The 24,652-nt window shown below is 43.6% G+C and overlaps 2 protein-coding genes across 5 annotated transcripts in view; one reads left to right on the top strand and one right to left on the bottom strand.

The window, feature by feature from the left end:
* The window catches only part of LOC112266468 (rho GTPase-activating protein 6), an 84,973-nt gene extending 75,761 nt beyond the window's left edge, over positions 1–9,212 (bottom strand). Inside the window, exon 1 of one of the 3 annotated variants that reach the window (XM_042296982.1) lies at positions 8,409–9,212. In XM_042296982.1, coding sequence (XP_042152916.1) covers positions 8,409–8,927 — 519 coding nt within the window. In that variant the 5' untranslated portion in view covers positions 8,928–9,212. The remainder of the gene's footprint in view (positions 1–8,408) is intronic. The other 2 variants (XM_042296980.1, XM_042296981.1) reach the window with 2 other exon arrangements.
* Positions 9,213–12,103: 2,891 nt separating this feature from the next.
* LOC112266466 (male-specific lethal 3 homolog) lies at positions 12,104–21,511 on the top strand. Of its 2 annotated transcripts, none has more exons than XM_024443953.2 (12): positions 12,104–12,339; positions 13,056–13,138; positions 13,616–13,711; positions 13,815–13,912; positions 14,012–14,112; positions 14,264–14,383; positions 14,661–14,821; positions 15,088–15,246; positions 15,518–15,831; positions 16,132–16,341; positions 16,469–16,553; positions 20,533–21,511. In XM_024443953.2, exons 1-12 carry the CDS (start codon positions 12,241–12,243, stop codon positions 20,630–20,632), a joined length of 1,626 nt encoding a protein of 541 aa, XP_024299721.1. In that variant the 5' UTR covers positions 12,104–12,240; the 3' UTR covers positions 20,633–21,511. The 2 variants fall into 2 exon arrangements, with proteins under 2 accessions (XP_024299721.1, XP_024299720.1); XM_024443952.2 differs by having other exon boundaries at positions 12,105–12,339; positions 14,261–14,383.
* Positions 21,512–24,652: the final 3,141 nt, after the last annotated feature.

The raw sequence follows: 24,652 nt of genomic DNA, 5'->3' as shown, positions 1-24,652 counted from the left end.
TTTGCATGTGATTCTATTTCAGTATATGCCCCTTTTTTCTCAATGGAGAGAACCCTTTCCATATAGACAAATAATAAACCAAAACCATGCCCTAAAATTACATTTGTTTGGTGAAATGACTGCTAATTAACAGTATACATTTCCCACTACAGTTGTGAAACGTAGCAACCAAAACGTTTTAAAGCACTGAGAATTGTACAAAAATCCAGCATTCAAAATGACAAACTAACAAAATGATCACCCTCAGCCAGATCATATTTATCATGGCATCCAACTCCTGTGTCCTTTGTGGCATCCAACTCCTGTGTTTGAACAAACCCACATGCGAACCAGCTATTTCTGCTGGTGTGCCGTGCAGACGCACTGTCTTCTTTCTCCGGGCAGCTTCAACATTTGATTGAAGTCCGGCCAGGGAACAAGAATTGTCAGATGACATTCACTGAGACTTCTTCTCCGAGCTAAAAACAGAGCTGCGATTCAGCACTGCGTGAAAAAGCGAAGTGGGCAAAGGGGATGGCAGGTTGAACCAATCCAGACGCTACTACACACACTCTGAGAAACATTCCCGGAGATGTCTCTGTCAAGGTCGTCACCCTCCCGACGCATCTTTAAAAACTGTGTGTGTGCGCGCGCGCGTGTGTGTGTGCATGCGTGCCTGTGTGTGCGTGCGTGTGCGCACGTGCAGAGTGTAAGGTGGGGTAGCTTTTAGGCAAGATGGCATTGAAATCAAAACCCTTTACTAAAAGATCCCAGTGTGATCCCTCACAATGTGTTGTCAATCAACTGGACTCGCCTAAACAGCACTATAGCTGAAAGACAGACCTCGCGATGACGATACTGAGGAGACACACTCAGCACACGTCCAGTACAGTATATCTACCTAACCTTCTTTGAACACATGCATCCAGTAAGGCCTGCAGTCTGCGGTCTTTGAACAGGTACGGGAAGTTAGGCCTGCAGTCTGCAGTCTTTGAACAGGTACGGGCAGTTATCAATGGTCTTTGAACACATGGTCTCGATTGTTTTGACTGGAGATCTTCTCTAGGTAACTTGACTGAAGAATGTACCTCTGGGTGTCTGTCTCTGTCTATGCCAGCTAGACTAGAACACGTGCATTATACAGTGGAACCAGTCCATAGCAGCACTGAGCATCAACCAACCTGTAGCTCAGAGGAGTTGTCCTTATTCAATCTTACACTAACAGTGATTGCACAAACTTAACCGCACCCCTAACCCTAACCTTAAACAATTGGGATTACATGTCTAATCTTAACTTGTCACATTTCTCGCTTACATAAACCATTCACATTTGTTTCTGCCCTCGAGGCAGAGCTGCCATCAGAACAAGATTGAATATGGACAACTGCAACCTGCCATCCTGTATATCAGAATACTCTGTTATCCTACTGTGACCTTAGAGCAGTGGGAAGAAACCATTTGGTAACTGCAGCTAAATGGACCAATAGGTTGCCAGTATAAATCACAAGTAAGGAGGGAAGGGGTAACGACGTGGTGCCAGTTTGTGAATACCTCTTTGAGATAACGTCTAGTAACTTAATTTATACATACTTATACTAAATGAGTATGATGTGGACATATCAGTGAGATGCACATGCTCCAACCAGAACTATGTAAAGAGTTTCATATCAAAATGCTACATGGCAATTTTTCTGAGATGTTGGTAAATAAGGTTTTACAGGCACTGGGATTCTCTGCCTCAAACCCTATTACAGGGGCTGAGTCACTGGCTTATTGGTGCCCTTCCATGCCGTCAGTAGGAGGGGTGCACCACTTGAGTGGGTTGAGTCACTGACGTGATCTTCCTGTCCGGGTTGGCGGAGATCTCAGTGTGCTATACTCGGCCTTGTCTCAGGATGGTAAGTTGGTGGTTGAAGATATCCTCTAGTGGTGTGGGGGCTGTGCTTTGGCAAAGTGGGTGGGGTTATATCCTGCCTGTTTGGCCCTGTACGGGGGTATCGTCGGACGGGGTCACAGTGTCTCCCAACCCCTCCTGTCTCAGCCTCCAGTATTTATGCTGCAATAGTTTATGTGTCGGGGGCTAGGGTCGGTCTGTTATATCTAACATTGAGTGGCTGCTGACAACATACTGACTCAAATCTCTAGCCACTTTAACAATTAAAAATTGGAAATGTATCACTAGTCACTTTAAACAATGCCTCTTTATATAATGTTTACATACCCTACATTACTCATCTCATATGTATATACTGTACTCTACACGCAGTGGTTAAGGGTGCTGTACTGCAGCGCCAGCTGCGCCATCATAGACTCTGGGTTCGCGCCCAGGCTCTGTCGTAACCGGCCACAACCGGGAGGTCCATGGCGCAACGCACAATTGGCCTAGCGACATCCAGGTTAGGGAGGGCTTGGTCGGTAGGGATGTCCTTGTCTCATCGCACACCAGCGACTCCTGTGGCGGGCCGGGTGCAGTGCGCGCTAACCAAGGTTGCCAGGTGCACGGTGTTTCCTCCGACACATTGGTGCGGCTGGCTTCCGGGTTGGATGCACGCTGTGTTAAGAAGCAGTGCTGCTTGGTTGGGTTGTGTATCGGAGGACGCATGACTTTCAACCTTCGTCTCTCCCGAGCCCGCACGGGAGTTGTAGCGATGAGACAAGATAGTAGCTACTAAAACAATTGGATACCACGAAATTGGGGAGAAAAAGGGGTCAAATTTAAAAATAAAATAAAAAATTAAACTTTACAATTATTTTACACTTGTGTGTATAAGGTAGTTGTTGTGAAATTGTTAGATTACTGGTTAGATATTACTGCATGGTCGGAACTAGAAGCACAAGCATTTCGCTACACTCGCATTAACATCTGCTAAACATGTGTATGTGACCAATACAATTTGATTTGATTTGATAATTTCTCCTATCTTATCTGGTGTCCTGTGTGAAGTTAAGTATTCTCTCTCTCTCTATGAGGACCTGAGCCCTAGTTCCATGTCTCAAGACTACCTGACCTGATGACTCCTTGCAGTCCCCAGTCCACCTGGTCGTGCTGCTACCAACTGACATTTACTCCTGAGGTGCCGACCTGTTGCACCCTCTACAACCACTGTGATTATTATTATTATTTGACCCTGCTGGTCATCTATGACCATTTGAACATTTTGGCCATGTTCTGTTATAATCTCCACCCGGCACAGCCAGAAGAGGACAGGCCACCCCTCATTGCTGGTTCCTCTATAGGTTTCTTCCTAGGTTCCGGCTTTTCTAGGGTGTTTTTCCTAGTCACCGTGCTTCTACATCTGCATTGCTTGCTGTTCTGGGTTTTAGGCTGGGTTTCTGTACAGCACTTTGTGACATCAGCTGATGTAAGAAGGGTTTTATAAATACATTTGATTGAATTTGATTGATATTGTTTTAAGAAATTATAAAAGAGATTGGTGTGGTTTTTTTCATGGCATGGGGTTGTTCATTGACAGACACGTACAGTATTTGGTTTCCTTTCAGAGGGAGAAATAATCATATTTTTTTCAAAATGCTACATATCCTCATCACTCTCAGATAAATAAGTAGCGTTGCTGTGTTTTACACAGTCAAATGTAACACATAAGACGAAAGAGATGGACATCCATATTTAAAATGTACATAATTTTTGCTGTTGATGCATCATTAAATACAGTAATATGAGATGTTCTATTTAAAACATTTACACTTGACATTTTAGTCATTTAGCAGATGCTCTTATCCAGAGCGACGTTACGTTAAGTGCATTCATCTTAAGATAGCTAGGTTAGACGACTGCATATCACAGTCAAATATACAGGATACGAACATTCCATTCCAGCTAAACAATGAATATATAGCGTTTTGCCAAAAATAAAACAATTTCCTATACACATCTAAAAATCTATGAATGGAACATTTGAGAACAGTAATATATTATACACACGGGTGAAGGCACCCATTAGCAATCATTTCTGATGAAAAACACAAATGTGAAAAATAGGTGGATAAAGCATATTGGAAATAAACTCTTATGCTATACTCTACAGAATGTGCATTAAATTAAGTAATATAGGCCTGGATGAGTCTCAGGGCTACTTAGCGACAATGGAACATAAAGAGTAAACATACAGTATGTCCAGTAATGGACTTTTCTTGTTATAGCCTGACTGAAGCTCCAAGCGGGCGTCTTTAGTCGATGGACTCAATAAGATAAACTAAGACACCCTAGCTACTGCTTTTCTCCTTCTCTTCCCTCTTTTTCTTCTTTCCACTCAGTCACTCTTAAACCATTAATACAAGTGATGTCCAAAAATAGTTCCTGAATGTAAACCTAGTTCCTCACAAACGTCAACACACTGGTTTCACTTCCTGTTCGTGGATCACATCGGAAGATAAGAATTACTTTACTCTGAATCTCTTAGCTGAGGGGTTGGTCGAAATGTTCCATTCGGTATCTTGTGATTTCATTAGGCCTCTCTGACACAGAATCCATGCAGAATCAACACCCACTAATCAACACCCAACACCCACGAAGAGAATCCAAAGATAGACTGTCAAATTGCAATTTATGACAAGATAAGCAAGCTACAAAACTAAATATGATATGACAACAACATGTTGGAAAAAACTGAAAACACGACAACATGAATCCACTAGTTGTGCTTGCCAGTGTCTGTAGGAATAGACTCGTGGGATACCACTACCGTATCTGAATAATGTGGAGATGAAGAAGCAACCCTGCTTTATCTCAATGATACATAATGTATACAGTGGTAGGATATCCAAAAACAGAGTTACGACCTTGTTCGTGTATAATATGATAGGACTTTGGAGTGATCCAAAAACCATAAATCCCAAACCACCTTTGCCACTTGCAGTTTGCAATTAATGTTCCCTGTACTCTCAATAGGTGCCCTTGTGGTTTTAGGCTGGGATTCTGTATAAGCACTTTGTGACATCTGCTGATGTAAAAAGGGTTTTATTTTCATTTGATTGATTGGTTGAATTTGGGATGGGAAATTACACACCCAAGAAGGCAACACCCAATTACACCCAGGTAGACGATTGATTGTAGACTTCAAAGGAGTCTTCTAGAGATACTAGATAGCAAATCAAACAAACTTTTCCACACACTAACTGAATCAGAGACCCAAAAAACGTTATATGTTACATCATATGCTGTTGATGTCAACTAGTTTAGAACGTCTGGTAATGATGAACTACCTGTCCTTTCCGTTGCCATATACCTGACAAACCCAGTAAACCTGAAATGCTGGTTTTGGGAGTGAGTATTTTAAACAACTTGGCACCGTCATAAGATGCCACCTTTCCGACAAATTTCTGCCCTGCTAGAGCTGCCCCGGTCCACTGTAAGTTGCTGTTAATGTGAAGTGGAAATGTCTCGGAGAAACTACGGCTCAGCCGTGAAGTGGTATGTCACACAAGCAGAACGGGACCACCAAGTGTTGATCGCCACCATTGGACTCAGGAGCAGCGGAAACGCATTCTCTGGAGTGGTGAATCACGCGTCACCATCTGGAAGTCCGACGGACAAACCTAGGTTTGGCGGATGCCAGGAGAAAGATACCTGCCCGATTGAATTGTGCCAACTGTAAAGTTTGTTGGAGGAAGAATAATGGTCTGGGGCTGTTTTTTCGTGGTTTGGGTTAGGTCCCTTAGTTCCAGTGAAGGGAAATATTAACGCTACAGCATACAATGAAAGGGCCTTCCAGTTTGGGGAAGGCCCTTTCCTTTTCCAGCATGAAAATTCCCCCATGCACAAAGCGAAATCCATACAGAAATTATTTGTCTAGATCGGTGTGGAAGAACTTGAATGGCCTGCAAAGAGCCCTGACCTCAACCCCATCAAACACCTTTGGGATTAATTGGAATGCCAAATGCGAGCCAGGCCTAATCGCCCAAAATCAGTTCCCGACCTCACTAATGCTCTTATGGCTGAATGGAAGCAAGTACCCGCAGCAATGTTCCAACATCTAGAGGAAAGCCTTCCCAGAAGAGTGGATGCTGTTACAGCAGCAAAGCGGTGACCAACTCCATATTAACGCCCATGATTTGGAATAAGATGTTCGACGGGCAGGTGTCCACTTACTTGTGTAGTGTAGCTCGAAGGGTTAATACCAGTCACAGGTAAGATACTACATCTACTCCTGCATCCTAGAGCATCGAAGTCACCATAGCTTAACTGTCAGCACAAAAAGGAATCATTTCTGTTGCCTCTGTTTAATGGATTTAAATATATATTTCATACAATTACATTACATTCAATCACATTCAGGCTTGTTGGAAATTCCCACCATTCACATTGACTGAGTTTCCTGAATCATAGGTCTATGTCACATTCATTGCCCTGTTTGGGGAACAACAACATAATGGGGAGGGGTCCGCAAATCGTGAGATAGCTTTTTTTTTTCATGTGTCTGTCTTTGACCCCGTGACAGTTCAGTTCACACTCTTGAGAACCAACTCAGTGCCATCAAAACTTGTCGTCACGTGCTGCCAAAGCATCGCTACATTTGCTTTATTCCAGGGTTAACGCTAAGCGGGATCCTTGGGATGTCCCAACAGTAACCCTAACCTTAACCCCTACATTTACCCTAGCGCTCTCCAACCCTGTTCCTGGAGAGCTATCGTCCTGTAGGTTTTGGCTCCAAAACCAGTTGTAACTGATTCAGTTTATCAAGCAGCTAATTATTAGAATCAGGTGCGATATATTAGGGTTGGAGTGAAAACCTACAGGATGGTAGCTCTCCAGGAAGAGGGTTGGAGAGCCCTATCCTAACCTTAACCATTTTAAATTTAAACTTCAGGTATGAGCATCCCAAGGATTGCGGATAGCAAGGGAGTCCAACAAGAGATGGGGGGAAAAACATCATTATACCTTTCAACTAGACTGGAGCATGTGGACAGCATGTGGACAGCTGCCAAATATGCGGCCAATGAAGCCGCTGCTAAAAATAAGTCCCAAGTATGTTTTTGTAAGGATTTCATTATGGGTCTGACTGCTGCACACACTCTGCAGACCCTGCTACATGCACGCTTCATTTGGAAGGCCTAATATTGCAGGTACTCTCTCCTTTATTAACTGTAAAAAAAAAATATTAAACGAACAATCTCTAATTATTAAAAGACAAGAAATGGAAATAAAAACACAGAAAAACTCCGGACCGTTATACAGTGCCTTCAGAAAGTCTTCCAACCCCTTAAATTGTTACACATTTTGTTGTGGTACAGCCTGAATTCCAAACGGATTCAATCTTCTTCTTTTTCTACCCAACTACACACAAAAACACCATGATGACAAAATGAAAACATGTCTTTAGACGTTTTTGCACATTCATTGAAAATGAAATACAGAAATATCTCATTTACATAATTATTCACACCCCTGAGTCAATGCATGTTAGAATCACCTTTGGCAGCGATTACAGCTGTGATTTTTTTTTTCTGGGTAAGTCTAAGAGCTTTGCCCACCTGGGTTGTATAATATTTGCACATTTATAATTTGTTTTAATTCTTCAAGCTCTATCAAGTTGATTGTTGATCATTGCTAGACAGCCATTTATAAATCTTGCGGAGATGTTTAAGTCGATTTATGTCAAAACTGTAACTAGGCCACTTCGGAACATTCAAGGTCGTCTTGGTAAGCAACTCCAGTGTATGTTTGGCCTTGTGTTTTAGGTTATTGCCCTGATGAAAGGAAAATGTATCTCCCAGTGTCTATTCTGTTTATTTCTATCCTAAAAAACTCCCTAGTCCTTTGCCCCAAACATACACATTGCATTGCAGTTTTATTTTAGTGCCTTATTGCAATCAGGATACATGTTTTGGAATATTTTTATTCTGTATTTGTATTTTGTATTTATTAGGGATCCCCATTAGCTGCTGCTTTTCCTGGGGTCCAAACACACCAATGCACGCACCCACATTACATATCAAACAAAATATAAAACAGTGAACTATGTTTGTACTGAATGAGCTAAAGATAAAACAGTACATCATATAACATCCCTACACCACCACATATCCACAACACAAAACGTTTAATAATACCACTATACAACAATATCACAATGTGTTCGTATGCATGTGTGTGTACCTTGCAATAACAAAGGTATTGAATACTTATTAACTCAAGACATTTCAGCTTTTCATTTTTCATTAATTTGTAAACATTTCTAAAAGCCTAATTCGCGATATTTTGTGTAGGTCAGTGACACCAAATCTAAATGTAATCTATTTTAAATACAGTCTGTAACAACTAAATGCGGGAACAAGTCAAGGGGTGTAAATACTTTATGAAGGCACTGTAAATCTTCAAAAACAAAAGTAGGTTGTCATTATATCATTCCTCTTAAATACCATGAAGACTTTTTTTTTATTGCGTGGAGTGCACGCGTCGTCATATTTACCTCCGACTTCCAAACGATATAGGCGTGAGAACTGGACTGTTGCTGCTTCTTCTGAAGCCATCTCCGCGGTGAGAATAATGTGTTCGTGCTCCCAGTTGGAGTGACGCTGGGGCTCCTCACCAGAAACGGTAAATCCCACGCTGTATTCCGCTTTGTGCCCCTCACAGTCACGTCATAGTCAAAGGGAAAGTTTGATGTCGGGGAGATGTCCAAGGGTGTGGAGGGACCAGATAAAGACGAAAGGGGTTGTTTCACGCTGAGATTTCTGGAACGGGGATCTGATTTCAACGCAACCTGGTGCTCAGGGGAGCTTGGCGAGGATGAAAACGCACCTGCATCCTCAACGCGCAAACCCGGTAAACACAAGCGGTCCCCACGGGTTCCATCTGTCTCTGTGCCACATTTCCTTATAATATCAGGGTCCAGGCTCCGAGTTTGTCGCAACTTCCTTTTGGAGATGGCTTTGGAGGCTGGAGTGGAGCAGGAGAAGACGTTCAATATTCCTTGTCCAGATGACATCTCTATCTCCCGTCTGCACAAACGCAGCAGCGTTTAAAAAAAAAAACTTTTCTCAGAAGTTTAGTTTGAGCCCCATAAAGAACCAAACAACGAGATAAGTCCCATCAATATACTCTGACAGTGAACCCTTGGTCCACGTGTTTTTATGATGTCATCACCAGAATGCCTTTGCTTCAGATAAAGCGAGAGACAGACAGCGCGCAAATGTATCCAATTCTCTGTGCGGTGTTATTATGCATGCAGCTCAGCTCATTCCCAAACTGTAGTCAGAGCGGACGGCAGGATGAGAGATGTTTCGCAACTGATGACCCTCGCCGCCGCTCCTCTAATCCGTCCAATGCGCTCCTGTGGCTGTTAAGACTGCGCTCTCATGTTGCTCCAATGAGCAAAACCAGTGCATACAAGTGTCTTCCCCGGGTCTTTACCTGCATCTTTCAAGTTTGTACCATACATGAATTGTATAGCCTACATATGTTGGGCCTATGTGATGCATAGGCCTATAGCTGCATAGCCTAACTTTCACTTTGTTGAAATAAAGCACAACTAAAGCTGGCCGATTGAGGACATGGCATAAAGATTAATCATCGACCTAAAACCATAATCCATAAATTAGGATTAATCCTATAGTCTAGCCTATTTTACTATTATTCACATTTTGTTGCATTACATTGGGGCACACTTGTGTCATACTCGCTCAAAATAAATATCATGGTCTGATTATCTTTCTCTCTGCATTTTCGCACCACAAGTTTCTCAGAAGTCGTGAGAAAGACTGTCAGGCACCACAATGTTGCTATATATGGGTTAGCTGCTGTGCAGCACGTTTGGCCAGAAGGAGCTCAGATTTGGCGCTTCCTTCCAACCCAACTCTATTAGTGTTTCCATTGTAAATTGACATTTCGATGGTGTCTTTTGACAATCTCAGGGTTATAGGGTCATGGCTTCCTCTTTCTATAATTCTCTCGCTTTCTCTCTCTCTCTCTCTCTCTCTCTTTCTCCATTCAATTCAATTCAAGGGGCTTCATTGGCATGAGAGAGATATGTTATCATTGCCAAAGCAAGTGAAATAGATAATAAACAAAAGTGAAATTAACAATCAAAATTAACAGTAAACATTACACTCACAGAAGTTCCAAAATAATAAAGACATTTCAAATGTCATATTTTGTCTATATACAGTGTTGTAGCGATGTGCAAATAGTTATAGTACAAAAGGGAGGAGCCCCAGCGTTTTCAAATTCTTTGTGGATCTCTCTCTCTCTTTATCTCATCCGTTCCCCCCGTCTGTTTTTAGGCTGGTCAAATCTGACTGAGCTGTTATCAGTGTCATGCAGTGTAGCTTCATAAGCAGCTTTATCAGGGCAACCCCCTCCTCCAGTCTCCCATGATGCAGCATTTTCCCCATACCTTCACACACACATACACGCAGGTACACACACATGCACACATACACATGAATGAAGGTACGCATGTACGTACACAGAAAGGCAGACACACACACACACATACACACACACATTCACACACGTACACACACACACATACACACAAGCAAGGCAATTATTCATCCCTTCTCATCATTTTGGGGTCCTGAGTGGCGCAGCGGTCTAAGGCACTGCATCTCAGTCCTAGAGGCGTCACTACAGACCCTGGTTCGAGTCCAGGCTGTATCACAGCTGTCAGTGATTGGGAGTCCCATAGGGCGGCGCACAATTGGCCCATCGTCGTCTGGGTAAGGGGTTTGGCCGGGGTAGGCCGTCATTGTAAATAAGAATATAGTCTTAACTGACTTGCCTAGTTAAATAAAGGTGAAACAAAATGGTGAAAGTGTAGTAGAGGAATAGAGATTGGTGAGAAGGAGTCAGAGAGAAGCAATCTATTGCTGCTCTACCTCCCGGCTGCAGTGGTTGTAAAACCAGACACAGTGTACGACTATATGGTTGATGTGTACCAGAGGTAGAAATCATCCTCGTCACATGTGCATGTGAGCTCCCCCATGTTAACCCAATGAGTCCCACCATAACGCAGGCACGTTTTGGACTTCTAACCCCTTTCAAACATCAATGTAACATTGGAGCCGTCTATTTATTCTGGATACGTAGATACCAACCATTAGTCTGTGTGATTAATAAAACCACATATTTAATTAATAGAGAAATGGGGCTAAAACAGCCTGCAGGGGTTAAATTAGGATGAGAGGGGCACTGGGAAGGGACCAAGTAGAATGGTTTCTAATATACTTTAGTGGGCACCAGCCACAAGAAACCAAATATAATTTAAAAAACACTTTAAAAAAAATGTGTTTATAGATAACAGCAGGCCAATTGGCTGTAAAGTAAAGATTTTTAACAAAGAAACTGTTCTGCTCTGATTCATTATAATTGGAGAAGTCACTTGTCTAGCCATAAGGCAAGAAATAGGTAGCCTACTTAATCAGTAACCTACTCTGGCCACCGGTAAACATTTGTAGTGTGTTAGGCTAATTAAGTAGGCTATGCCATACAATCCTGACCTTGTGACTTGACTGAGCTAAATGTGTCACTCATTAGAATTGCACAGTGAATGCAGGTCTTCTTCGTGGCACACGTCGGTGCGGTGACAGATGTGACAGCAGAGATAGCCTGATGGTTTCAGTCAGAATGGAAAAAAGCACACACTGGCACTGATAAGAGGTTGAGCATACAAGGCATCATACACACAAATGCAGCTAGGCTATACATAGAGGGATTTCCTTCAGAGTCTCTCTCTCTCACACACTCTCTCGCTCTCTGTTTTCTCATCTGAAAACTGAAATGGTGCTAGTTCAGTCTCCAAATTTAGAAAAGAATGAGCCTCATTAAAATAATGAGCCCCATAATTGGTTTTTTTTTTTCTGCTCTTTTGCACACCAGTATTTCTACCTGCACATCCTCATCTGTGCATACATCACTCCAGTGTAAATTGCTAAATTGTCATTACTATTGGCCTATTTTTTGCCTTGCCTATTTAATTCATTTGCACACACTAAACTTTTGATTTATTATAGGGAGGGAGGGCTACATGTCACCTCAGCACCCTGGCAAACAGAAATATTAGTAAGATCAAATTTGAATAACGGACGCCCTCTGCAGGTACATTTATGTACTGTTTATTTCTACGGCGTCCACGAAGGAACAAACTAGAAATTCCCTATTACGGATTCGTTTGATGAGTTGTGTCCTAGCGCCATCTCCATATTTTTTTTTCAAAGACCCCTTTGGATACAGCCCGGCAGGGAACGGGTTAAGGAGCGGGGGGTCCAGATGCCTCCTCTCCTGCTCGCTATGACGAACAAATGAACTCCCGGGGAATGAAATTTAAATTCCACAAAGGAGAAAAAGTCCTCTGTTTCGAACCTGATCCTACGAAAGCTAAAGTACTCTATGATGCAAAGGTAAATGGCTTGTTGTTTAGCCAAGAGTTTGTTTGCGGTCACGAAACTGATACCGCATGCAATCCCCAAACATTTTGATTGCCAGTTTTTATGGCTTTATCCAATACTGTAGCTAAGTTAGACATTATGTTTATTTAATATATCCGGACAGACCACAGAAGGCCCGACCGAGGTTGTCATGCTAGCTAGCTGCTAAAAGGCTAACGTTTGTTATTAGGCTAACCTAACCTAACTGGTAGGTTTATGGCAAAAAGGAGGCCATCAATAATGGCTGCAGCCGTGTTATTTGTTGCTAATCTCTGCACATACTGTAGGTAACCAAGTTAGCTCGGGTATATTTTCTTAGCTAGCTCGTAGCTGCTACATTTAGCCAACTAAGTAGCTAACGTTAACTGTCATAACAACTGTCCGCTAACGTTGGAAGTAACGTTAAACTAGCTAGCGTTAACGTTAAACACCAACGGTGAATTAACATATCATGAGTTGACGTTAGCTAGCCTCTGTGCAAGGCCAGGGCAACAAATTACAATCAGCCAACCCGTTGTTTACATAACATTAGCTAGCTAGCGCCAATTAGTAATGTAACGTTAGCTAACTAATGCGTACTGTTAGCTAGCTGTCCAGATGTGGTGATACATTTGCCTGCTGTCTGTTACACGATAACTTGAGTTTTGTCGGCTACCGCTAACGTTAATTTCTGGAATTGTATGTTTTAGGTCGTCGATATTGTAATTGGCAAAGATGAACGTGGAAAGCGAGTCCCAGAATACCTGATTCACTTCAATGGTTGGAACAGAAGGTAAACTCATACACAAGACAGTCTGAGGTGGTGGGCTTGAAGAAGGGATTACTGGGGAGGAGGATGGGTGGGACAGTTAGGAGGGTTCTCGCTGTGTTCCTGGGGGTGGATGGGAGGGTCATTCCCTGTTTCTATGAGTGGTTTAGGTTAATTTCCCCACCCTTTGTGGGCTCTGCATGTCGAGCAGCAAAGGGCTCATTTTCCAAGACTGTTAGCTGATAATGTTTACTTTGCAAGCTACTGGTCGAAACCTTGTACGGTTGGCTGAACATAGTGGTAACTTTTATTTAACAATCCCTTAAACTGTACGTAGTTGTCTATGGTTTTAGCTGTCTATATGGTGGAAATCATTGAGTGTGGAAAGAAACCTTCAGTGGAGCTTTGTCCTTGATATCACTTAGACAAAACTCTCATGCCGACTGCATGCAGCTTGAATTGGAAGGGGCGGTACTCATCATCTGTTGCTTTGTGCTACAGTTGGGATCGATTGGCAGCGGAAGACCATGTGCTCAGGGAAACTGACGAAAATCGCAAATTACAACGTAAACTGGCTCGTAAAGCTGTGGCTCGCATGTAAGTTTGTCTCCATTGTCGAAAATCGGAAAAGTAAGCAGTAGGCCTGACTGCAGATTTTGGTCCAAGTGTCCTGTCTAACTATGTCCACTTCAACCCACAGGAGGAGAAAGGGATGGGGGAAGAGACGTCGTCGTCTACCCGGTGTTGAGTCAGCTCTGAAGACACTTCCTGAAGAGAAGGAAGAGAGTGATGACGCATGTGAGTTTGACTGTAGTTTATCGGAATGGTTTTTCATTTTCATTGGAAATGGCTTGCAAGCTAAAATGACATGTACTTTTTGGTGGGGGTATCTTTCAGGTTTGATTACGTCTTCAGACAACAGTGTCGAGGACGATTCCGAGGATCCGGAATCTTTGAAAAGCGAGGAGAGCGACTCTTCTGAAGATTTGGACAAAATGGTAGTGTTTTGAGTTATCGAGTACTACAGACAAATATGTTTTTCTTAATACATAACCTATCGACTTGGTTGTTCTATTGACATTGTCTGAAATACAGATTTTGACAAAATGGCTGGATGGATCTGAATGTTTGCCTGTCTATCTCTAGCAGGAAGAGCAGGAAGCTCACACTAAGATGGAGAGTGAGGACAAGACCATCAACATAGACATCCCTGAGGTTCTCAAGAAGAAACTGGAGGATGACTGCTACTACATCAACAAGAGGAAGAAGGTGTGTAATTAAACAAAGCTAACTCCCGCTTTATTGTGGTTCCGTATACCTAATCCTCCAAATCCCGAGATATTGGTCATGTTCAGTAGGGACAAACGTATAAAAACGGAGATGTACTAACTGAACTAGTCCAATAGGAACACAGATTTGTCATTTTCTGTTGTAATTTTTTTTGCCTCCATGTACCCTACTGAATGCAACCCTTGACTTTTGACAGTTCAACATCTCACTGCCAATGAGCTGTGATCATGAAGGGCCTTGTTCCTTTTCTCCCCAGTTGGTGAAGCTTCCGTGCCAGATGAACATATTGAACATCTTGGAATCATATGTGAAGCACTTTGCCTTCAACGCAGCCTTCTCTGCCAATGAGAGGTACAGAAGTCACCAGAGCACCGCCCAGACCAGCCTCAGTCCTCACTATGTTCCTCCAGAGAAGAAGTGAGTCCCCAAAGTACAACATTTCCCATTAGCCTCTTTGCCTCTCATAGGCTACACAATGTTGTTTTTTTACATTGCAGGCACCTGCCAACTGACTGATCTACAAATCACCTTGTATCATAAATAACTACTCAGTGTTATTTGTAGATCAAGTATGTCAGTTACAATATTACCAATAAATGCATCACAGATTCGATGCTCTCGAACATGGTCATCGTGGATGAAATTATCTTTGATAGTAGCTAGAAGTCACCATTTTGTTTCAGTGAGGAGCTTTGCAAGGAGATGGTGGACGGCCTGAGAATCACCTTTGATTTCACCCTTCCCATGATCCTCCTGTACCCCAACGAGCACGCTCAGTTCAAGAAAGTCAGCTCCTCCAAGTTTTTCCTGCCTATCCGGGACAACACAGCCAGCTCCAGCAAGTAAGACCGACCATCAGGCTATGTATGCAATCCTCTTGACTAATTAACATCGGGTCATTTTCAGGTCGGAAGATGAAACCAAATGAAGTTGAAAATGTTTTACTGTTGGAAGACGCTAAGTACATTAGGCCATTTGTTCAGTTTGTATAGCTGACCTAAGATGAAAATGCCAGTGACAAATTATTGTACCTTTCTTTGATTTTTGTGATGTTGGATGTCATTACCAAACGGGTCTTTCTTTGATCATCTCCACCCTCCCTTCCTGTCCCAGGACCCTGCGTGAGCGTACCCCCAGTCCCTCGGGCCACAACCCCTCCACCCCCCAGTCCACGGACAGCCAACCGGCCCTGAGCGAGGCCTCCACCACCACGGCAAACCCCACCACCACACCCAAACGCCGGCGCTGTGCCTCCGCAGCCGACCCCGACGCCCCCCAGTCCCTGCGACGCTCCACACGCCACACTTCGGGGGGCGAGCGGATGGCGGGCGAGGGGGGCAGCGGCAGCGCTACGACCTCACCCCAGCCCAAACGCCGCCTTGACACGCCTGCCCAGCTGCCCAAGTTCTTCCTCAATATGGAGAAGAGTGAGTGGCAAGAAAACACACTAAATCACAGAATAAACAGTTGATCGTGTAGTGCTTTACTTTATGCAATGTTACTCGTTGCCTCTGATGTAATGACCATATCCATCCGCTAGATGGCACTCTTCCCTGTTGCCATACATTATAGTACTCTCCCAAACACATGGAATAGTCTGTGCACAGCTTCTCAGTGCTACAGCACACAGTGAATGTCTGTTGTTTCTTAAGTGTCCATGCCAATGTTGTCCTCCACCCACACTATCAGTTGATTGACTGCCGTCTGCCCTCCTGTCCCCTTCCCAGAAACTCCTGTCCACAGTGGCTCATCCTCTCCTTTGCCCCAGACGCCCAGTAAGGAGGGCAGTGGCGTCTTCTCCGGCCTGGAGAGCCGACGGAACAATGAGCTCAACGAGGTCCTGAGCTGGAAGCTGACCCCTGATAACTATCCCCAGAGTGACCAGCCTCCCCCACCCTCCTACCTGTACGGCTCACAGCACCTCCTACGCCTCTTCGGTAGGTGTCCTCCTAAGCCCTTTCTCTGTGTGTGTGTGTGTGTGTGGGGAAACAGGGATTGTTGTTTAGTTCAATATAGCCTCCAGTCACTCGTTCTCTTTCAATCTGGTTTCTTCCCCTCATACAGTGAAGCTGCCAGAGATCCTAGGGAAGATGCAAATCCCAGAGAAGAACCTAAGGGCCCTGGTCAAACACCTGGAGCTCTTCCTCAGGTACCTCCCATCTTATTATAGAATAATCACGTTTTCTTTACTTTCATTCTTCTTTTAGTGATCAGCCACACACCATAACTAGGCTAGAACCAGGGCTACAATAATCTTATTTTGGCTGCCAAAGCTCATACAATCTAGGCCTGGAACGTTTCCTTGTGCTGCCGTAAAGCCAATGTCAGGTGGTTATTTAAGAAGGAAATGTCTTCTCAATAACCTTCCTGGTTAAATAAAGGTCATAAATCACATTTTCTAAACTGGGTGGGTTGAGCTCTGAATACTGATTGGCCGAAAGCTGTGGTATACCACGGGTATGACAAACGACGATTTACTGTTCTAATTATGTTGCTAACCAGTTTATAATAGCAATAAGGCACCTCCGTGTTTGTGGTATATGGTCAGTATACCACAGCTAAGGTCTGTATCCAGGCACTCCATGTTGCGTCATGCTCAAGAACAGCCCTTAGCTGTGGTATATTGGCCATATACCACACCTCCTCAGTCCTTATTCCTTTAATAACCCCTCAAGCCAAATTAATGCACAGTGGAACCGAAGATGCACAAGAAACCAGTCTCCAGGATCAGTGACACTGACTGGGCGAAGCCCGTTATCCCCCAGTCAATCACTGCCTGGTGTATAATTGGGCCGGCCGCCTTGCAGGAAGGGACAGGCTGCCATTTAGTTGCCGTGCCGACGACAGTTCCATGATAGACTTCCTTTGATCACTGCAACGCGATACTGCCCACGTCAGCATTTCTTTGGACGTGCTCACTTAGCTAGCCTGGTGAGTGGTTTCCACTTGATGGGCCTCTGACGTACTAACGTTAGCTTAGCATGCAGAAATGTTTGAACGCTGCGGCAGCTTGACGGGCCTCTGCTGTAACATGAACATTAGCCTATAAAAATAAATAGTTGGACAGCGCAGCCGGAGAATAGAGAGATGGGGTTTTCCCCCAGGGAGCTTTTTGTATATCTTAGAAAGGAATGGGGGTCCCTGTTGGGAGCAATGGGAGTGCAGTGTGCATTGATCTGCTGACACGCGCACACAATCCTCTCCGCCCATCCAGTGTTAGCCCTGTCACCTGAAGTGTAGCGCATACACCGGGGCAGTTAACTGTGGTGTAATGCTATTAGGTAGCATGTGTGATTCATGCAGCTCACTGAGTGGAAAAAGTGCTCACTGACCTGTAAGCTGGTTCACCCTGCATGCCTGCCACGGTTAATGTAGCCATAATATCGTCTAACAGGATGTGATCAGTCGACGATGGCTTGAGATGTTATTTATGCAGAGGGATTGATTTGCTGTTTTTGTGTCTGTGCATGCGCCTGTGTGTGTGTGTGTGTGTGTGTGTGCGCGCGCGCACCTGCATCTGTCTGTGTGTGTGAGACTGTCGGACTACATTAAAGTGAAGGGAGTTGAGTGGGCGTTACACAAGCCTGCGATTCTAATCTTTAAATCCTGCCCAGCGATCTTCAGCTGTCCCCAAACCTAGGGGATTTATTCTCTCTCCTTTTATTAATGAAATGCCTGCAGTTTCCCCTCCAGCCACCGCTCTGCGCTGTTGCACACAGTGACATATGACTCCTTCTCGCAGCTGGGTACGTCTCAATAGTCTATTAGGGGCTTCTTCCACTAGTGTCATCTTTTTATTGACAATAACCACGTTTCCATCCACAGTGTTTTATGCAAGTGATGTCATTCCGTATAGAAATAATCGTGACGGCTGTGATGGAAACAGGAAGTTTCTGTATAATTTTATGAATTTGTTCATTAGATATGGTGGGATCTTTTTGTGTCAGTAAAATTAATTATGTGAGAAATGGCGGTGGAAAGGCCTTTATGCAGAAATATTGATATAGTAACTATAATCTCGAAGTAAACTTGGGAGTCACGCGATGACATGGTGTGGGGTCCTCCCAATACGACTGGGGAAACCATGCGGTTTATTAAGCTGTGATGAACTTCACAGGGTGGTGAAAATGTATGATATGAGCTTGATGCACCTTTCCAATAAATATCAAATGTATTACTCTGGTGACATGATCGATGCTTGACTGCCATTTGACAAATAAAAATATTATTCTCATGTAGACTAGCCTACCAGCACTATTGGCTAAGTTGTTGCCTAAACCACACGTGCCAAGACCAGACTAGGCATATTTGCTATTTAACGCAACAGTTTTTGTCATAAAACTATTGACAAGGTTGAAAATGTGATTAACTTTTTGTGTATTGGTTTTTATCCGCGACAAGTCAATTTGGTGGAAACACACTGCTGGTGGGAAAATGCACATTGGCTTTGTGTAGATTTTGGAATATTCGCATGAAAATCTGTCACTAATTGGATAGATACCTGGTTACTTGTCTGAAAATACAGGAGCTTTCAGAGAAATAATGTTGGATGCTTTAAGCAATATATTGATGCCTGCCTACGATGGGATTTAACTTCAGCTGTTCACGCCCATTTATTTTAGTCTGCTACGGATTGAAAACTAGCATCTTTAGAAAGGAGGTCTCTTCAGACTAGTGAGAGACGGGAAGGAAAAAAACCTTACTGGATGTTGACTGTAGCAAAGTGGAGAAGTGCATGCTGGGATTAGGCACGCGGACGGATCTCTGGAAGAATCGTGAATCGTCTGGTGTGTTTCTGTGATACAGAGAGAGGGACAATGGTGTAAAAATACTTTAAAATACTACTTAAGTATTTTGGGGGGGTATCTGTACTTTACCATTTATGTTTTTTACAACTTTTACTTCGCAACATTTAAAAGAAAAATAATGTACTTTTTACTCTATACATTTTCCCTGACACCCAAAAGTCCTCATTTCATTTTGAATGCTTAGCAGGACAGGAAAATGGTCCAATTCACACACTTATCAAGAGAAGATCCCTGGTCATCCCTACTGCCTCTGATCTGGCATTCACTAAACACAAGTACTTAATTTGTAAATTGTGTCTGAGTGTTGGATTGTGCCCCTGGTTCTCCATAAATATATATTTTTTAAATGGCAATTGTGCCATCAGGTTTGTTCAATATAAGGAATTTTAAAATGATTTTTACTTTTGATACTAAAGTATATTTAAAACCCAAATACTTTCATACTTTTACTAAAGTAGTATTGTTCTTGAGTCATTTTCTATTAAGGTATCTTTACTTTTACTCAAGTATGAAAATCGGGTACTTTTTCCACCGCTGGGGAGGGAGAGCGAGGGAGTGCCTAATGTGTATGAGAACGAGGATGCCTGTGTCCGCCCAGCTGCACTCCCATGAAAATGTGTCCATATCTAACATCTGCAGAGAAATGTGGTTCAAGTTTACAGCCTTTGCTCTACATATCCACTGACTAATAGATAGGACGACCAATAAATAATGAAATATATCTGTAGCCACGGTCCCGTGGTCCGTACTGACTGGTTCGGTGCTCCACAACGACCATAATAATTTGTCACCGGTTAAAGCGCCTCTTAATTTCGCCCTCTGATGAGGATAATTTGTTTGCAGATGAGATGGCAAGATTTAGAGGATTTGGCTGAGCAGCGGTTACTAAGAACATTCCGGATTATTTTCCCTACTGATTAGACGGGGAGATTTTCCCTCTCCAACTCTGGCGAATTGGGTTATTTAAGGCAAGTTACTAAAAGCACTGACTGACTGCAGGCCTGGAGTGTGGTAGGGGTGTTAACAAGCCCCCTGTTGGAAGGAAGACACCAGGATTGGGAGTGCTGAGTAACTAGTCTGGTCCGTGACATCCACAGGAGTCGGGGGAGTGATGCATTTCCCACAGTGGTCTTTGTTTCAAATGCATTAGCTGTCTGTGGATGGCCATGCTGTGTTAACTAGCCTTAACTTCAGACTTCTACTCAGTGTGGTGAATTAGACCCTGTTATGGTGTTATATCTATCTTCTCTCTTTCTACTCTCTCTCTCTCTCTCTCTCTCTGTCCCTCTTCCTCCATCTCTCTCTCTCTTTGCTCCCCAGGTTTTTGGCTGAGTTCCACGAGGACTTTTTTCCGGAGTCGGCGTACGTGTCGTCATCGGAGGCCCAATACTGCATGAAGCACCCGCGGGCTGTTTCCTGACCCCGTTTATCTCACCCTGCCTCGCCCTGAACTGCACTGCTGGGAGGGGAGCTCCAAGCTGATTCCCAAACCATCCCTTTCACATCCTCTCTGAGACTGCGCCATTATCCCACTCTATGTTCACCCCTTGCCCTCCTAAATCCAACCCATGCGGCGATGTGGTTTTGCCCGGCCTATCGTAAAGAAATAAAGCAAGGGTCCCTCACGCTCCCCAGCCCCCAACCTGGCAGTCTGGCCTTAGGAACAGACCCCCCTGGATGCAATGATTACCCAAAGCATGGACGTCTACTTGTTATCCTAGGCTGTAGACCCTAACCCCCTGCTGGGGTCTTTCCCACAATGCTGACTTTGTCTTGCTTTCTCTCGCTCTGTGCTCAAGGACCACGTTTGGCCATCTCTTTCTCTCGCAGCGTCTGCGTCTGATCCTTCTCTCTCCGTCCGCATAGACAAGCATGCACCGAGAGAAGGGCTATTTGATACGTTTGCTTTACGTGTGGCTATTGGAGACTGTTTGGCTTCTCCTCGGTTCGCCATGCTTGCTGCCCCAAGCCACGATTCAGTGTGTGTTGTCGATTTAAGCTATTTCTAAATGCTTGTAGAATGTCATTACTCTAGTAATATCTACTATCTGTGTTCCTCTTGCTTAGAGGGGCTGTGACGTTATGGGCACTGTGTGTTCATATTTATATTTGTCATGGCATTACCCTCAATGTTTGAAGAAGGTCAAGTTGATGTATAAATTCCTTATTCTATTTGTTTTATTACACTGTTAACTTGTAGACTCGAACAGGAACACACTGCGGAGGTGGAAATGTAAAAAATATCACCTTCAGTCTGTTTTCTATTAGTATTATCTGAAATAAAAGTTGGAGCAATGTTTTTTTTGCATGTGGTTTATGAATATTGCTGTTCTGTTGATTCATAAAGACCTAGGCCGGGATTCAATGCAAGGCATGTTATATGGCAGCACAATATAAACAGGTAGTTTACAATTGACCCGAACTGCACAATGTTTTCCGTGAATGTAATCTCTGCGAATGTTGTTGCCTTTTAAAAGGTGAATTGTCGGCTGTGTAGATCGCTGTGCTATGACGCGCCATGCGTTTAAACCTGGTCCTATTCTCTGCTGTTCTTCTCTCCTTCAAGTTGAGTCCCTTTTCCTTAAAGAAACATTCTTCACACTTTATAAAAGGTGTTCTAAACTACAGCAAAGTACAAGGGCAGATCGTTGGGTTTATCCTCATGGTGAATCTGCTACGGTTTGAGATTGAACGGGGCCTTTGGTCTCAGAGGTGTGATATCAGAGATTTGAGAAGGGCAGCCAGAGGAGGGAGCCTGGACCGAAGGTAGTGTTCTTCAGAGGATGATTTCAGCCTCCTTTGATGGGCACACAGCGTTTTGGGTTGTGCCCTGTCGGTCAGTCACTGGATTTTGGTGCTGCTTCATTGATTTTGAGATGCCAGAGTTCCTGCCAACACACAGTACCCATAGACCAGGGATCATCAACTAGGTTCAGCGGCAGGCCAATTTTTTAAATTTTTTATTTTAGATGATGGACAGGGACGGAACATAATTTCTAAGAATTTGTAGACTGCAAATTGACCTCGAAGCAAAAAACGGATCTAATATTTGTCTAAAACATAATTTCAACCCTTTCATTTGTATACAATCACATATACGGTATGTCTGTTATGCGTGGGAATACGTTGGAACAGATTTGAAATAGAGTCACTAAGCTGATTTGCTGGTGTTTTAGTCTTGTGTCCAACAATTTAAAAAAAAATAAAGTGAGGGGCCAAATAAAATCACCTGCAGGGCCAAAGTCACCCGCACACCAGTTAGGGAACCCTGCCGTAAACAATGCCTCCCCTCTGTCAGCTTCTGCCGTAGCTGCCTGCTGTAGAAACCCTCTTAACATTGACCAACACACACACACTGCCTCTGAATATGAGTTCTTGAGTGTAAAGGCCAGTGTTGCAATCGACATACAGAATATTTTTGCCTCTGAACAACTTTTGCCTCTGAACAACCCCTCCCTCAAGCTATCACATTGCCTCTAAATCAGGGGTATTCAACTCTGACCCTACGAGGTCCAGACTACTGCTGGTTTTCTGTTCTGCCTGATAATTAATTGCACCCACCTGGTCTCCCAGGTCTAAATCAGTCCCTGATTAAAGGGGAAGAATGATTCAAAAGGACTAACTGGCTTCGAGGCCCAGAGATTGAGGACTTGATGAAGTGTTTGGGGGGTTTTCGGAGGGAAAATGCTTAAGGTGGCCTTTGACTTGTGATTACAGTCCTATCATGTGGTCAACATCTCTAGGTCCTGAGGGTCAGAGGGAATGACTAGAGCCTCATCTCGCCACTGACTAGCCCAGCCCTGATCCTCTTCAGAACAACCAGATAACTACACCAAGGTTCTGGAATCACTGGCAAATGTGATGAATTGCAGTGATAGCATACAGTATGTAGGCCTAACCAACGCTGTTGCCTTGTGGTTAGTGTCTGCCCAGAGAATGGAAGGTTAGGGGTTCAGTCCTCGGGGGAGTCATACTTACAACTCAAAATGTCACAAGTTTGCTGGCTGTCCTCCAGTGATATTTGTTGATGTATTATTCCCCCTACATAGTTTTCATATCAGATTTCATTTTGAAAATACACTGCTTTTTTTCTTCATCCCAATACTTTAAAGTGTCTCGTACACATTGACACTCACCAATGAAAACAGGGACAAGTATATTGTCCACATTTTGAGTCAGACACACACTGTAGTTTGTTTTCATTCACGATTTGCATGTGGCAGACTATCACGTGTTATTACTTTGGCTACAGTTGGTGCAGTGCTGAAGCTTTCTACTCAATACACTAGGAGGGTTTCCATAGCAAAACTATGCTCTTTGCACCCTCAGCCCTAGGGAGGTTATCATTGCTACCATTACAGAGGCTAAGTGGGTCTAGCGGTAAGCGTTAATGCTTTTTGGATAGAATGGAGTCCTGTAATCAACCACTTCTACCTGGAATCCGAGATCAACACCCTGCTTCGGTGGTATCATATGGCCAGGATAGAGCTTTGTGTTCAAGAATCTCAGTCACCCAGCCGCAATAAATCGATTTCTGTTCCCCCCTCTCGATATCCACTTACCAACTGATTCAATTGGCTGGAGAGCCGTGTGTGTGATATCACCTGAAGAAGATGGCAACACTCATCTCACACAACTCCTCACCTCTTTTGTTAGTTTCTTCTCTCTCTAAGGCTCATCCCTTCATCTCACCATCATTCTCCAGTGTGGCTGTCTGGGCATCATGAAGGGTGGTGATGAGCGCAGGCGGAGAGAATAGAGAAGATGGACACTAACCCCAGTGTTGACGTGTCAGTGATGGATGTCGGGTGGCAGGAGACAGCCATTACCCAGCAGCCTGCAGAGTGAGTAGCCTCTAGCTAGCACTTGAGGTTTGGTTTCTTCTCTAATGACAGAGAGTGAGAACAACCCTACTTTCTTCGGTCTGTTTTCTCAGTAGATGCTGGTTCCAAGCAATGCTAATATTTAGGAGTAGAAATTGAGTGTTGAAGGTCAATAGGGTTGTACTGTACAGCAAGTATTGGTTGAAATTCCTAATGTTGTAACGTCAGAAATAGTTTGGACCTAAATAACTATCAAAGTTATCCACCAAACCATCAAACCTTTTGAATCTCAAACTATTGTTGTGAACGTTTTGTCCTCTGATTGTCTGCTATTGTTGCTACTCCTAACCAAGTCCCTGACTCGATTTTTCTGGCTCAGCTAACTTCTCCCAGGGTGTCACTTTCTAAATCTCGGATGGGCTCTAAACGCTACACCCCCCGCAAAGACACTTACTGGGGGGGATCCTCCTCAGTAAATTTCATAAAAATAGTGAAACATCAAAAAAAGTTATACTTTTTAGATAAACTATATTAAATATATTTATGTCACCAAATAATGTATTAAAACACAGCAGCACTCTAGTGTGGCACCATGGTGTAGCCAGAGGACAGCTAGC

Source organism: Oncorhynchus tshawytscha, linkage group LG14 (assembly GCF_018296145.1).
Source record: "Oncorhynchus tshawytscha isolate Ot180627B linkage group LG14, Otsh_v2.0, whole genome shotgun sequence".
NCBI classification, from domain to species: Eukaryota; Metazoa; Chordata; class Actinopteri; order Salmoniformes; family Salmonidae; genus Oncorhynchus; species Oncorhynchus tshawytscha.
This window is presented reverse-complemented; position numbering and strand designations above follow the sequence as displayed.

Excerpts from the sequence above, each read along its gene's own strand:
- LOC112266466 (XM_024443952.2), top strand. The coding sequence starts at position 12,241 with ATGAACTCCCGGGGAATGAAATTTAAATTCCACAAAGGAGAAAAAGTC. Across the intron at positions 12,340-13,055 it reads AAGTACTCTATGATGCAAAG|GTCGTCGATATTGTAATTGG; the intron begins GTAAATGGCTTG and ends TGTATGTTTTAG. Across the intron at positions 13,913-14,011 it reads GGAAGAGAGTGATGACGCAT|GTTTGATTACGTCTTCAGAC; the intron begins GTGAGTTTGACT and ends GGTATCTTTCAG.